Source organism: Photinus pyralis, unplaced genomic scaffold (genome assembly GCF_008802855.1).
Source record: "Photinus pyralis isolate 1611_PpyrPB1 unplaced genomic scaffold, Ppyr1.3 Ppyr1.4_LG5, whole genome shotgun sequence".
Lineage (NCBI taxonomy): Eukaryota > Metazoa > Arthropoda > Insecta > Coleoptera > Lampyridae > Photinus > Photinus pyralis.
The window spans coordinates 24,890,645-24,904,698 of record NW_022170596.1 but is presented as its reverse complement, the minus strand read 5'-3'; the positions used below and the strand labels follow the sequence as shown (position 1 = coordinate 24,904,698).

The following is a 14,054-nucleotide window of genomic DNA, read 5'->3' as shown; positions in this document are numbered from 1 at the left end:
CACATTTGTGGACGTCTACAGTCGTCGATAAAGTATTCGATTTTAAAAATTTATCTTCCACTCCACTTCAGTCCACTGTCAACAGAGATGCTCGATCTGCATGCCAAACCAGAGGTTAATTACTTGGCATCTTCACTTTGTTAAAAAATGCAATATTTCAGACTTCATACACAGAATGTGCTTGTAAAAAATGTATAAAGCACAGTATTGGAAACTCTTGGAGCACGTGTGCCTTTGAACTTATAGTCAATCAAATCGTGTAAAAAAACCTTAATAAGTCGAAGGAGTTTTGTTTTGTTTTTGGGACTCGCGGTATCTCGCGACTAAAATCCAAAGTTAAAATGAAACTACCCTGTCCTAAATTATAGGGGGTTTAGAATTAGCAAATTCTTACTCAGATTTAAAATTTTATTCAGGGAATGCTGAGGATTCTCTTTGTAGTGATGGTAAATTTCTTTCATTTCCAATAAGTCAAGTTTGAGGCTTTTGTCACAAAAATGTCAGATTTCAAAATCGCCCTTACAAAATGTGTGACCTGTTCTAAGGATGTGTTGGGCTAATGACGATTTCGGATTGGGATTGGCTAAATCAAGGTTATTGTTTCTAACTGAAATGATGTGTTCAGAGAATCTAGTTTTGCAGGGCAACCTATGCACAACAATTTTTAACCCCCGATCTCAATAAAGCAGGGATCAGATCTCTTGTTTTGGCAGATCTAGTTTTTAAATAGTCTTTAACTGATGAGACCGTTACATTAAAATGGCCATAACCTCTGAGATCGTACCAATGTAAGGTAAGGACGCGTAGTAGTTAGGAGAAATGAGAAATCCCTCGAGAAATGAGGTTCGTAGAGGAGTCTATGGAAAATGTTCCTGAATGAAGCTAATTTATGGGACAAAGGATGGCAGGAGTAGTAAAGGATTGCATTATTGGTGGTGGTTGGTTACCTATGTCTACGTATATGAAGGTCCTCCCTTCAGAGCTAGTTCTAAAAAGTTCAAAGACTTGTTCTTCTCGATTTCTAAACTGAAATTGGGGTGAAGGGTATTCAAAATTTGGAAGCAGGTCTCTAATTCCACCTTGTTGCCTCTAAAAATCACAAAAATATCGTCCACGTAACGTTTATAATAAATGAAATGGGTTTTAATAATGTCAAGTGGGAGGAGCTTGGATTCTAGATTGTTTAAAAAAGAGTTCGGCAAGTGTGTTTTGGCTATAGCGGTTGTTGTTGAACACAAAATAGTTTTGTTCGGAGCAGAGCTGGAGGGATTTGGAACTGAACGGTTCTACTTTTCTTTACAGTATTAATATTAGCTCAGATTTTAGTGTTTAAATCCGTGATATTAATTAATCATTATAAAAACTGCGGTTTATACTGAATACTGATATTTTAACATAGGTATTGATATTTCATCTTAAGTTCTTTGCATTAAGTGCAACGACCGAACTTCTGCACTCGCTCATCCTAAGTATTAACCGCGCACCAAAGTTGCTAGATCATTTTTTAACTTTGACATTTTCTCTCCGCTTTTTATAATAAAAATCGCAACATAATTATGTTCTACACAAAAAGAAACTGTTTCGAATAATTTAATAAAAATATTGCCTTGTTATTTGAAAAAAAAAGTTGTATACGTCAAGGCGCTAAAAACTTACCTATTAAAAAAAGTGTTTGATAGTTTACATCCTTTATAATGCCTAATGTACATTCGCAAAATTTTAAGGGAATCATAGTAAACGTTTTGGCGAAAAAATTTTTTCAGTTTATTAACTTTGACATGACAGTTTTTTGTAATAAAACCGGGCACAATTTTTGTAGATTTTACACAGAAAAATAAGGTCTTTCGAATTACTTCATAAAAATTTTAGGTTTATATTTGAAAAAAAAGTTCGATGCCGCTGCGGCATTTTTTTTAAAGCCGGCCCATTACGATTTTGAGTTTCAGTATGCCTTATATACATATCCAAAATTTGAACAAAATCCGTCGAGCCGTTACCTCGGAAAATTGACAACGTAGGAACGGACGTACGCACATACATACGGACGGAAAACAATTTTATTTTTTAAAAGTCGACATTTCATGAAATTTTAACATATCCAAAAAACGGTGACCGCAATAACCACCTAGCTCAAGCTAGGAAGCTAAAAATAAAGAATTGTCTCGTGTAGCCCCATTCCCAATTTCATGGTAATACACACATACATACGCCGACCCGTATGGCGCAGTTCAGTTGAAAAGGGAGTGTGGTGCTAAGGGTCCCTCTGGTTCGAATCCAGGTTCGGGCATAGATATTTGTAAATGTATAGTGAGTTGGGTTGGTAGAGCAGCCTTGGCTGAAACACCGCCCACTCAAAAATAAAGACAAATAAATAAATAAACACATAAATATTCAACGGTTCAAAAGGAGTAGACTTTATGTCCTCACTGTATAGTATATAACTATTCAATAGGCGGACAAAAATGTAAGTTGCGGGGTAATTAACATTCTTCCTAAATTCCATTCATTTTATACTTCAGATCGGTTTTCTCCTGATGTTGTTCGCCTATATACACAATAATTTTGTTGATGAAATCCGCCCTTTTAAGTCTAATTTACATTTGGCCAGTTTACTGGCGGAAAGTACTTTCGGCCAGTAAACTTGCAAAGTGTAAATGAGCGGAAAGTGCACTTGCCAGTCACTTGCTACTTACCCGCAAGTGGCAAGTGGCAAGTGAAGTTGAGGACCTGGCTAGTTTAGTGGCCGACTTGCCAGTGGACTGTCAAATTTATGTAGTTTCTGCATGTAAATAGAGTGGGAAAGTTAGTTAAAATTTTTCCGGAACAATGAAGTGGTTAAATAATAAAGTTTAAAAATGTGTATGAAAAATATGAGGTACTTTCGGACATAAGAAAATGAGACCATACGCATAAACTAAAACGGGACAATTCGTTCGAACAACTATTAAGAGAAATGACAGAAACAGAAAACATTCTGTGTACTGATATTAGTCCAGGCAAACTGGACTTTTCCCAAAGAAAATCGTTAATGGAGCTTTGCCAAGTGTATTTGTTAAAAATGGGCTATAAAAAATACCAAAAAAAAATAAATTCGTGAACAGGAGAGTGGGACTAAGTTTTCGGGGAACGTGAAAAGGCGTGAAAATCTATTGTAAACATAACGGTCATTCCGCACACAACATTATTTCATTTGAATGTTTCTTAATAATACTATCAAGGAACAAAGTTCAAACAATGAAATGTAGCTTCTTTTGTACTTTTCCGGTAGAATCAAATGCACCTGAAATCAGTTTTAGACTAATTTCCAAAATTTAAACAAATTATCAACATTTACTAGAAAATTCAATGGTGCTGAAGTGGTTTTTGGGAGTCTTTTCGTTTCATGAGCTTCTTTAATAGGGACTATAATATTTTTATTTCATCAAAAAGTATAGATAAAAACGAAGAGAATGACACTAAATCGAACTTCCTACGACAAATCTCCGAAGGACAATTTTTATTTGAAGAAAAAAATTTTTTACCAAAAAAACGAATATTTTATTATTTATTATTTATTTTGTTTATTTATTATTTATTTGAATCATAAAATAGTACCTATACCTATTTCAATCAAGTCTCGTTAAAAGAAAATCATTTTTGCAGAAATGAACAATAAAAAACAAGGTTTTCCGCTATTTTTACGGTTATTTTCAGGTTATGCGAGTTTTTCACAATCTACAACATTTCCATTGAACACTTTTGTCTCGAATCTCAACTTTTGCCGGAAATTGCAGTCATACGATTTTCACCCATTTTCATCCTCCCCAAAAACCTAGTTCCATTCCCCTGCTCACGTACTATTTTGTATTTGTTATAGACCATATCCACTTGGCAAAGCTCCATTAACAATTGTCTTTTGTAAAAAGTCCAATTTGCCTGGACTAATAATATCAATACACGGCATGTTTTCTGTTTCTGTCACTTCTTTTAATAGTTGTTCGAACGCATTGTCCCGTTTTAGCTTATTCGTGTGGTGTGGTTTTGAATGCAAAAGGTGGGGTAGTAGCGATTTTTTAGTATAGCTTGGGGCCCTAATGACAAATTTTGGAATAACAGAATAATGGAATAATGGAAATTCTCTTTAACTTTGTATATAACATCTTTTGTCGTTTTTGAGTTATTATTATCAAAAAACCAAATTTTTGTACCGAAAATCCAAGATGGCGGTTCGAGCGCACGCGCCTCGAGGTCGAAAATCTGGATTTTTCATTATTAGGGCCCTAAGCCTAACAACATATAAAAAATTGTTACTACCCCACCTTTTGCATTCAAACACCCCTTTTTGATACCCACGTACTGGACTACTACATAAATTTGACAGTTCAGACAGGCAAGTCGGCCACCATTTAAATCTTTCCTTGTTAATTAATGCTCTGTTAAGTTGTTCTTTAATTACAATTTGAAAGTTGATGTTCCCCAGAACAATCCTAGAGTATAGGGGCCAATTGCGCCATCAAAATTAAGTATCCCTTAAAGTTAAGCATAACTTAAATACCATAGCAACGATTGTCTTAATAATCGTTGCCATAGATTTTAAGTTCGACTTAACTTTAAGCAAAGCTTAATTTTGTTGGTGTAATTGGAGCTAGATGTACAGTTCCCGGATATTACAAAAAAGCTGAATACCTAATATATGTACCCAACAATCGAAACATAAGTATTCGTTTAACGTTATTCCAAAATTGTTTTCCCAGAATTATTTGGTACTGGTATAGGTACGTAATGAAAACTTTATTACAGCTGTAAGGCTAATACCCTTTTGTTTTCAGACAATAAAGAATTAAGAAAGTGGAAAGGGATTTTTTGGCAGTCTACAAAGGGATTCAGTTAAATTTCGCTAACCTTAGTTATTAATAATTTACTTAATAAAAGTAAAAGACATGGTGTTACCCATCAACGACTGCGTAAAAAATTTAGGATTACATATTGACAGTGATATGCGGTTTAGTAAACATGTTTCGGAGTCATGTAAGAAAGCCTATGTTAGTCTAAAAATGATTTTTTCCCATCGCCACTGTTTAAGTAGACATTTAAAAGTATTGCTATGTGAGGCACTTGTGCTGTCTAACTTTAATTACTGTGATGTGATTTATGGCCCCTGCTTGACTATTAGAGACGAATATAGAATCCAAAAAATGCAAAACTCTTGTCTTCGTTTGATCTTTGGAATCAAAAAGCATGAACGCATTACTTACAAACTACAAGAACTCGGTTGGTTAAATATGGCTAATAGGAGATTATTACATTCAGCTTGCATATTTCACAAAATTGTTATAAATCAAATGCCACCGTATTTATACGATCTTCTAAAATTTAGTTCAAATCCGCGGTTCTATAAATTATTGACACCACCATTTCACAAAACACGCAGGTATGAAAGAAGTTATGCTTATAATATTGCCAAAGTATACAACGACCTCTCAAATGAATTTAAAAAAAATATGAATAGCGCTAATTAAAATTTAAAAACCATTTTCAAGGTATTTTGTTGCTTAGGCAGTATAATCAGCAGTAATATCATTGTCTTTCTTTCGTCCATTTTTTTTTCTCAATTTCCTTCCTTTTCCTTGTATTTTAGTTTTCTTCTTATCGTCATCAATAGCTTCTGCCTTTGTTAATTTAATTTTTTATTCCACCTCCATGTAATGTATTACTACTAGATATTAAGGGTTAAGTGGTAGAGCAGATGTATCACATGTTCATGCTGAACATCTGAACTTCGCCCTCTTAGGCTTCTGGCTACAATATAGTTTTTTTTTTTTACCGTTTATATTGCTTTATGTTATTTTAGAAGTCTAATAAATGGCACTTATTATTATTATTATTATTATTTTGTAATGTTCCATTGTAAAATCAAATAAAGATATTTCGAAATTGTCACGTAATCCAGTATGAATGAGCCGGTAAAACCTTTGGTAAACGAAATTCTCCCCTTTTCATAGGTCTGTGGCTACGTTAACCTCAGGAATGCAAGAGGCATTCATATTAAAGTTCCCCATTTCCATATGCAATTCGAATGGCCATTCCCATACAACACCACCGGCTCGTGCATAAAAGCTTTTTTTTGAAATGTAAAATTTTCGAAATTGAAATGGTGCGCTAATAACTCAATCTCGCGTTATAGCAAACTGTCTTAAAATTGGTATCGCAAAAGCTAGCATTGAACAAAAGTCCTAAAGACACTTAAGGCCCCCGAGAGCCTTTGCAAGTCCTATAGGACAAGCAACTCCCGCATGCACGCTAAACGCTGCGTAGGGGCTACTAGATTGAATTTTCTTATTTTATTTTTACACTCTCTCCCTTCTTCCTCCGCACACATACACCCTACGCACCTCAACGGTCTAAGATGGCCGGTGTTATTCAAAGCGGTTAGATTTTCACGTAGGGGATTAGAAAATCCTTCCTATGCCTCATCCTTGATCGGTTACGTAAATATTAAGCAAACGTCGATTACGATGACAAAAACAAACGGATGGCCCCTGTGAAATTCAATGTAAACTTTAAGTGAATCACGAATCGAGATTTGGCGTAAAAAAGTAATTATCTGGAAAGCTAGCAGAAGGAAAATATTTATAATAGGATATGAAAGGGTAAGTAGAACAACGTTCTGATCGCACTTCTGATCCTTTCATAACAACACCGTTCTCCTTAGTCCTGTTAACCCAATCGCAATCCAAGGCGCGCGCGGGCAAGGCACTAAAACACAGTCATAAAAACACACAAACCAATTTAGCCGGTACAGTCTGTTGCCAGCAGCTAGGCCTGCACCCCCAGATTGGCCGATTTAATTTCGGCGGCCTCGCTCGTCAATCTCTGCGATACTTAATTTAAGAGATATGGCAATGTTCGCACTTGCAGATATCATGATAACTCGAAAGGTACGCTATACGAAATTTAATTAATAAATCCGTTATTGCAAACTCACTTATTGAAAATTGCGTTGAGTATAAATTAATTGGGTCCTACTATGCACGAGTCTTGATGCAACCTTTCATTTGAGAATTGCTATGCAAATAATCCCTTTATAGGGGTCGTATAACGCAAACCCCAATGAAAGCGATTCAAGTAAAAACTTTTACTTTTATTATAGTCAAAATTAAAAGAAATTTTCACTTTTCTATCTCGAGACAGACAATTCCCCCCCAATTTATTAACAATTAACTTTGCGATTTAACATTTAGCGTATCGCTAATTTCGGTTTGGAGAAGTGCTTTTGAAAAATTCAATGTACGGAATTGACATTTTCTCTTCTTCCCTTTCTCCCTATTTAATTATTTCCTTTGTTACTCATGAGTTTATGGCGAACGTCGTCGTACACAGTGTACAGTTTTACGATGTCAACTTTTACGTATTTGGACAGCGCACATTTATAAATTGTTGCACCTAAATTAAAACAAATTCTATGCACTATCGAATAACTACCGTTTTATATAATTTAAATTTTACTTCGTACAATGTCCGTGAAGTTAGCATGACAAGTATGAGCTAAATATTTTATTAAGGATCCTCAGATCCTTTATAGTTTTGTATTGTCGTCCGTCCGTCCGTCCGTCCGTCCGTGTGCGCTCTAACTCTTTTTAAAAGTGGCCGATTGAGTTGAAATTTGGTGTACGGGTTCTTTGGACATTAAGGACGGACGCTATTGATTTTCAGGAACTGGTTCAATAGGAACAAAAGTTATAGGACTTCGAGTGAATCGGGAACAGGAAAAACTACGGGCTCAATATAATAGAAATCAACATATTTCATTCCCTAGGTCATGTATCGGGTTGGGACTTCCGCTAGATTATTCCCTATGACTCTTAGATGTGTAATACTTTAATATAACTCTTCTCTGTGGTATAGGTCGAAAGTTTTAGAGCAAAATGTAGCAAAAATTACACTTTATACATGAATTTAGAGTTTTAAAAGGTTTCAAACGCATTATCTTGATGCAGCAAGAGTACATCACGTGCACATTTGATAACCGCATGTGTGTGATTCAAAAATGTTAAATTATTGCCATATGGGTTTTGATCAAAATAATCAAAATCGTTATTTATGCACCAAGATCGTCGAGAAAAAGACTAGGGGCATTATCTCAATGCTCAAGACATAAATTTGATGCATTTCTGGCGACCACATGGATTTTGATCAAAACATGTCAAAATCGTTATTTATGCACCAAGATCGTTGGGAAAAAGACTAAGAGCATCATCTCAATGACCAAAACATGAATTTGATCTATTTTTTGGCGACCACATGAATTTTGATCAAAACATGTCAAAATCGTTATTTATGCACCAAGAACGTTGGGAAAAAGACCAAGAGCATTATCTCAATGATCAAAACATGAATTTGATCTATTTTTGGCGACCACATGGATTTTGATCAAAACAAGATTAAGAGCATTATCTCAATGGCCAAGACATGAATTTGATGTATTTTGTAACATTAAAATAAATTATCGTTAAAAGTTATTGTAATACTGAGGATCCTTCGATATTTCGTTGTATCGGTTTATTATTCTGAGCTTTGGTTTGTTGACCATTTTAACGCTATCCATTTTTGATCATTAATGGTTCGCTCATCAATAAATTTGCAAGAAATGCATTGCTAAGTTCTCGTCTACTTGACAAAGAAACGCTCAAAAAACTAAAATCGTTTCGTTGTGGGTTTTTCAACGGCCAATTTCCACTTTTTGAGCTCTTTTGGGGTAGAAAACGTTATATTGCCCATACTAATTTGTATAGAATGATACGATTTTCACCCGCATATGCGGGGCTAAAGTGGATTGAAAAGGGAAAAATGAAATGATGTCGCGCAAATTCGGGCTAATCACACGCCAATTCGAGGAAAAAAATGGAAAACCATAAGCCAATCACAAATTATTCTAAGAAAAGTCAAACGTCAACGTAAACGATTATAAAGGACACATCCACATTTCTAAAAATTTCATTATGTACGACTGCTTGATAATGCGGTGATTATACAGTGGCAATTAGTGGCCATAATTTGCAATATTATGGCCTAGTCCAATATGATAAAGCAAAACGGCCGCCTGTCAATGTGACAGTCTTACTTAGGTGTCAATCCAAGGTAAATTCAAGTATTTTAGAAATACTTGACAAATGCTTGACATCTGTTGTCAATGATATATAGATTTTATCGTTTATTGAATTCCATGAAATTTTCATTTTTAAGGGTTGTTGCAGTCGTACATAAAGCTTTGTTATCGCGTCCATAAATAGGATTTATGGGGACTCGCCTTATTTATTTGTGCCTCGCTCGCAAGCTCGCTCGGCTATATAAACGGCTCGTCCATAAAGACCCAGTTTATGTACTTGATATATAAATAGCTATTGTATTCATTGTTACGATGATAATTTCCTAATTAGGACACGAATTGCACCCAACGGTAAATTTAATTATTTTGTATTGCTGTGCGAAACGTTACACTTTTTTCGCTTCCTCCAAAAAAAGACAATAACTATCTTTACAAACTTTTAGCTTCTATGAGAAATTACGATTCCCGGCCAAAACGGTTTAACTTTTTTTAAACCGGATCTTAAGACAGTCCTATCGGGCCCAAATTGGTCCCTTTGAATGCCAAAACTCGAAACGGAAAAATTTACCCCCACTTTTGTCTTACATGGTTAATGGATTCGCAACGATGATGACCTTATCTAATATTATTCATTTGTTATTGAAAAAATGCCCCCCGAATCAAATCAAATTTGAAACCATAGCTCTTCTCCCACACCTTCTTTCAATACGCTAATTCAGCAAATTCCGTGCTTTCCATTTATCTCATTCTTAATCAGGAATGAAACGTATATCTCCATTAAAACGGATGTAATTTGATACTAATAAAAAACCAAGACTGTCAGGAGCCGCAACGCAAGGCGATTAAAGAACAAAAACGAAAAGCTCTTACAAAATTAGTATCACGTTGACCGCAATCATCCAGCCCGTTCCTTTTAAGGACCAATATTTGTTTGGGAAAACATTTCAAAATCTTCATATTTTTGAAAAGTTTTACTTTCCTTATTTATGCAAGAAAATTAAAAAAATTCAAATCCAAATTAAAAGCTACCGTCAAAAAAATTATAACGCGCATAAATAATTCCATTGGTCGGGCGTTTGGGTAACATCATTCAGAGGAAACAGTGAAAATTTCGAGATCATAATCCGTTTTCGTCAGACACGTACACGTGGAAAATGTCGCAATTTTTGCGGTACCAAAAGTTATACTCAACCCTTGGAGGGCTACCGGGTCTGTTTATCAATTATGAGTGGCCCAGGCCGTTTCATCCAACAGATGTTGGTGACATGGACCAAAATGATATGCCAAATAAACAAATCAAAACAGTCACAGGCAAATTTTAATTACGGATTTGAGATGCTGATAATTTATATATATATATATATATATATATATATATATATATAATGATATTTAAATTATCAAAATGACAGATTTACGCAACAGGTTGCTAACCTTATGCATTTTATGTGTAACCCATTTAGGTATACTTAAAAGCGAGCTCCTGATGGGTCACCGAACATTTAGTTAATCAGTTCTTCCTTCATGATAAACAAAATACTGAAAACAGAATTGGAAAGACGGACGAACGGACGGACAGAAAGTCCAAAATCACGAACTCGCTAGAAACTCGCTAATAATAAGGAATTCGAATTGTGCAAACTTTAGCGGTTTAAATTAATGTTTTGCAGCGACATCTAATGCACAAATCCAAAAGCGCCATCAAATGGATAAGGTTAGCAATCTGTTGTTTGCGTATATCTGTTCCTCAGCCCAAATTCATCACAGGTTTTACTGAAGATGTATGGACAACCAACCAATGAAATTAATTACGTCATAATCTATCGCAGATCACATCGATTCGGGGGCTGTATGGACCAAAATCTATTATATAATCTCAAAAATCAAAATAATCTTCTAATTAAGCCCCAAATGGCAACAACTCTCATAATCCAGCATCAAATCTCTGGGAGATCAATTTAATAAACCCTGATTGACCTCGTCAATTAAATTAATTCCACGAATAAAATCCAAAGTTGCGGAAAAAGATCCCACTTCTACTAGCACTTTTTCTAAAGCAAAAGGTTTCAACAAAATCTTCAAATTTGTATGAAGAATTGCCTCTTGCACTTTTTTTATACAACAAAATGTATCGATTTGCGTGGAATTTATATCATTTCTGATTTCACCCTCATCTGCAGTTAAAGGCAGTTGGAGCAATGACTTCTACAAAATAGTTGTCGCCTAATAGGCTGAGAAACAAATAATAAAATGGTAAATTAGAATTTCGTTAGAGTACAGTCTCAAACAGTCCAAAACGGTACTAAGCTCGCCAGGAAAGAATGTAGGTTACAGAACCCTTGATTCAAGTCTACAATCGTATATGATTTAATATGAAAAACATACGATTGTAGACCGGCATCAGGTGTTCCGTGACAGATATTCTCTCCTGGCGAGCCAACTTGAGTATATTGCTGATTTACAGTACAATCTCAACATAAAATTTGGCATTTCTCTCTAGACTGGATCAGGATTCACACATCTCCACTGCTATGGTTCGGTAAGTTTATGACGGGAATGAACTTCGCATTACTTGCCGCACCAAAGGCCCCGATATCTTTGGAATCATCTGAACTAGAAGAACTTCTCCTGTGCAGTGTCGAGTTGCCGGCCTTGTGAAGTTTCGGATTAAGTTTCGGTTTCTCTTGGTGGTATCTGGAATTAGGTACACTGAAAATGCGACCGGACCAACTATTACCCGTACGCTCGAATAATTTGTTCTACAAATGCGTTTTCTTCGTCGTTTAGTACTGGGAAACTATGCATTGGAGAGCACATTTCGCTGCAACAATACGGATAAATTATACTTTCAAGCATGCCCTTTAGCTACCGTAGTCTTTTTTCCATCTTCACAACAATTCGTTTTAAACTTTCACTTTCCTTTTGTACACTTTCGAAGGTCTTGCGATCTACCATATTTTGTTTTGCAATATCTAGGTAGTAACTCTTTTTCGAAACTGTATCTTTTAAATTTGCAATAGTATTATGTAACTGCCGAATCTCAGTTTCATATTTGCTCTTCTCGGCGTTAGATGCAGATACTCTGTAGTTATCGACAAGGCCCTTCAACTTGCCCAGTGTCTCCTTCATAACCTGCAGCTCCGACCTAATATGCAAACCGTCAAACTTGAGCGAAAGGAGAGTTTTTGTTACCGTTTTACTACCACAATTACATCCTTTTCATAATTGATAGCGTTCTGTAGTTCTAATCCGCTGATGGTTTGACACGATTTTTCCACAGATACTGTGTTGTCTTTGGTGTTACTCAGCATACTTTTGGCACTCAAATATTTCTCCTTCAACTGATTGACGACGTCGCAATTGGACTTGATGTACTGCAACTTCTGCTGGTACTTCTGCACTTTTTCTTGCTCATGTAACAAACTACTACTTCAGTAGAGAAAGATCGGCTCGTATCGCCACTTACTGTAAACTTTGGCGTTCTCTCTCTCGCAATAAACTCTCATACTTCTGTTCAACATCCTGCCACCTTTGCTCCAAGTTTTTGTTCTTCTGGCACAAATTTTCATATGACTCGAGCGGATTGTAGGACTCATCTCCTAAACTAGCAGCGGAAATGGGATCGCTAAAGTTGTCGATCCAGTCTGCATTGCTGGATGCATCTTCAAACCATTCCGTTGTTTCTGTATCTCTTTGCGGAATGAAGTCTGAGTCTGTAAGGGAGTAACTCTGTAAATTTTCCATATTCTCAGTTTTTGGTTTTAACTGTCAAACTCAAAATTTGTATAATGTCAAATGAAGTGTCAGCAGAGCCCGCAAATATCTGAAATTTGAGCCGCCTTTTCGCTTTCCTATATCTTCGCGTTTGGATATATTTGTGCTGTGGTCAGTTTTTGGCCAAATTTATGACGAATATTGGAAATCTAACTCTAAACCGTGGCCACTTTTCCAAAGCCGTAAAGCGCTTTTCCGATCGTTTCGGCCCCTTGTAATACTTTCTAGGTTTTTCCAATGCTCTGTGGATGAGTTGCGTGATGATTTTTATTAACGCGCACAATGGAACTATCGTGTATGTGAACAATAAAAAATATGATAATTTTTCACACACAAAAATACACACCTTATGGCCAACAAAGTTGAGCTCACTAAAATAGTTATTTATGCATCAAGGGCATTAAGGCGATATCTATGCCGAAGGCGACAGAGCCCGAGGGCCTCTGGCCCGAGGGATTGTAAGTCGCCCGAGGGTTAAATATTGAGTAATGCCTGAGGTGCATACAACATTTTATTTTTCATCATTCCAAAGAATGCATTTCCAATATACAAATGTCATGATTATTGTTTGCCCAACATTAAAGTGCTCCATACGAATCAAGTTGCATTTTTTTATGACATAATATAACTCCGTCAATCAATTTGACAGGCCATTTGAGGGCATAATGAGATGACAATCCATTATGCCCTCTCATTATGCCCTTGGGCGTAATAGACTGCTTCATATATCACATATGACAGATATAATTGACATATAATAGGCAAATGAAAAATAAAGAATATTATTAATGAAACTGAAACGCAAATTCCAAAAAAATGAAAATTCATTCTCGGTAAGTCCACGCATAGTTATTACCTTAAAAATAGCGTTTTCTAAAAATCGATGGTTTGCTATGGTACAAAACGATACGGTCCTTCTGGAAAAGATGGCGTTCCAAAGCTGAACAATACAGAAATGAAACACTGGATCACCCGACGAAATGCTGTTACAATTTCCTTGAATATTTCTTGTACGATTACCTTTTATTGTATTTATTAATTAATGTATTTATCGGACAATGAACTTTCTATTTATACAGACTGCATTCAAACTAACTCTCGAGCTATTATTAGAGCACTTAAAAAGGTCAAACGATTTCAAAGCTAAACCCCTCCTATGATTTGATTCGAATGGCGTTTTTTTTCCAATAACAAA

The 14,054-nt window shown here is 35.7% G+C and overlaps 1 protein-coding gene across 2 annotated transcripts; it reads right to left on the bottom strand.

Annotated features, from left to right (window-relative positions):
• Window positions 1-11,380: 11,380 nt before the first annotated feature.
• LOC116172099 (golgin IMH1-like) lies at window positions 11,381-12,886 on the bottom strand. 2 transcript variants are annotated; one of them, XM_031489235.1, is made up of 5 exons: window positions 12,552-12,886; window positions 12,278-12,511; window positions 11,955-12,230; window positions 11,829-11,906; window positions 11,381-11,779 (listed from the first exon to the last, which is right to left on the bottom strand). In XM_031489235.1, exons 1-5 carry the CDS (start codon window positions 12,827-12,829, stop codon window positions 11,599-11,601), a joined length of 1,047 nt encoding a protein of 348 aa, XP_031345095.1. In that variant the 5' UTR covers window positions 12,830-12,886; the 3' UTR covers window positions 11,381-11,598. The 2 variants fall into 2 exon arrangements, with proteins under 2 accessions (XP_031345095.1, XP_031345096.1); XM_031489236.1 differs by having other exon boundaries at window positions 12,278-12,508.
• Between the last annotated feature and the right edge of the window lie 1,168 nt (window positions 12,887-14,054).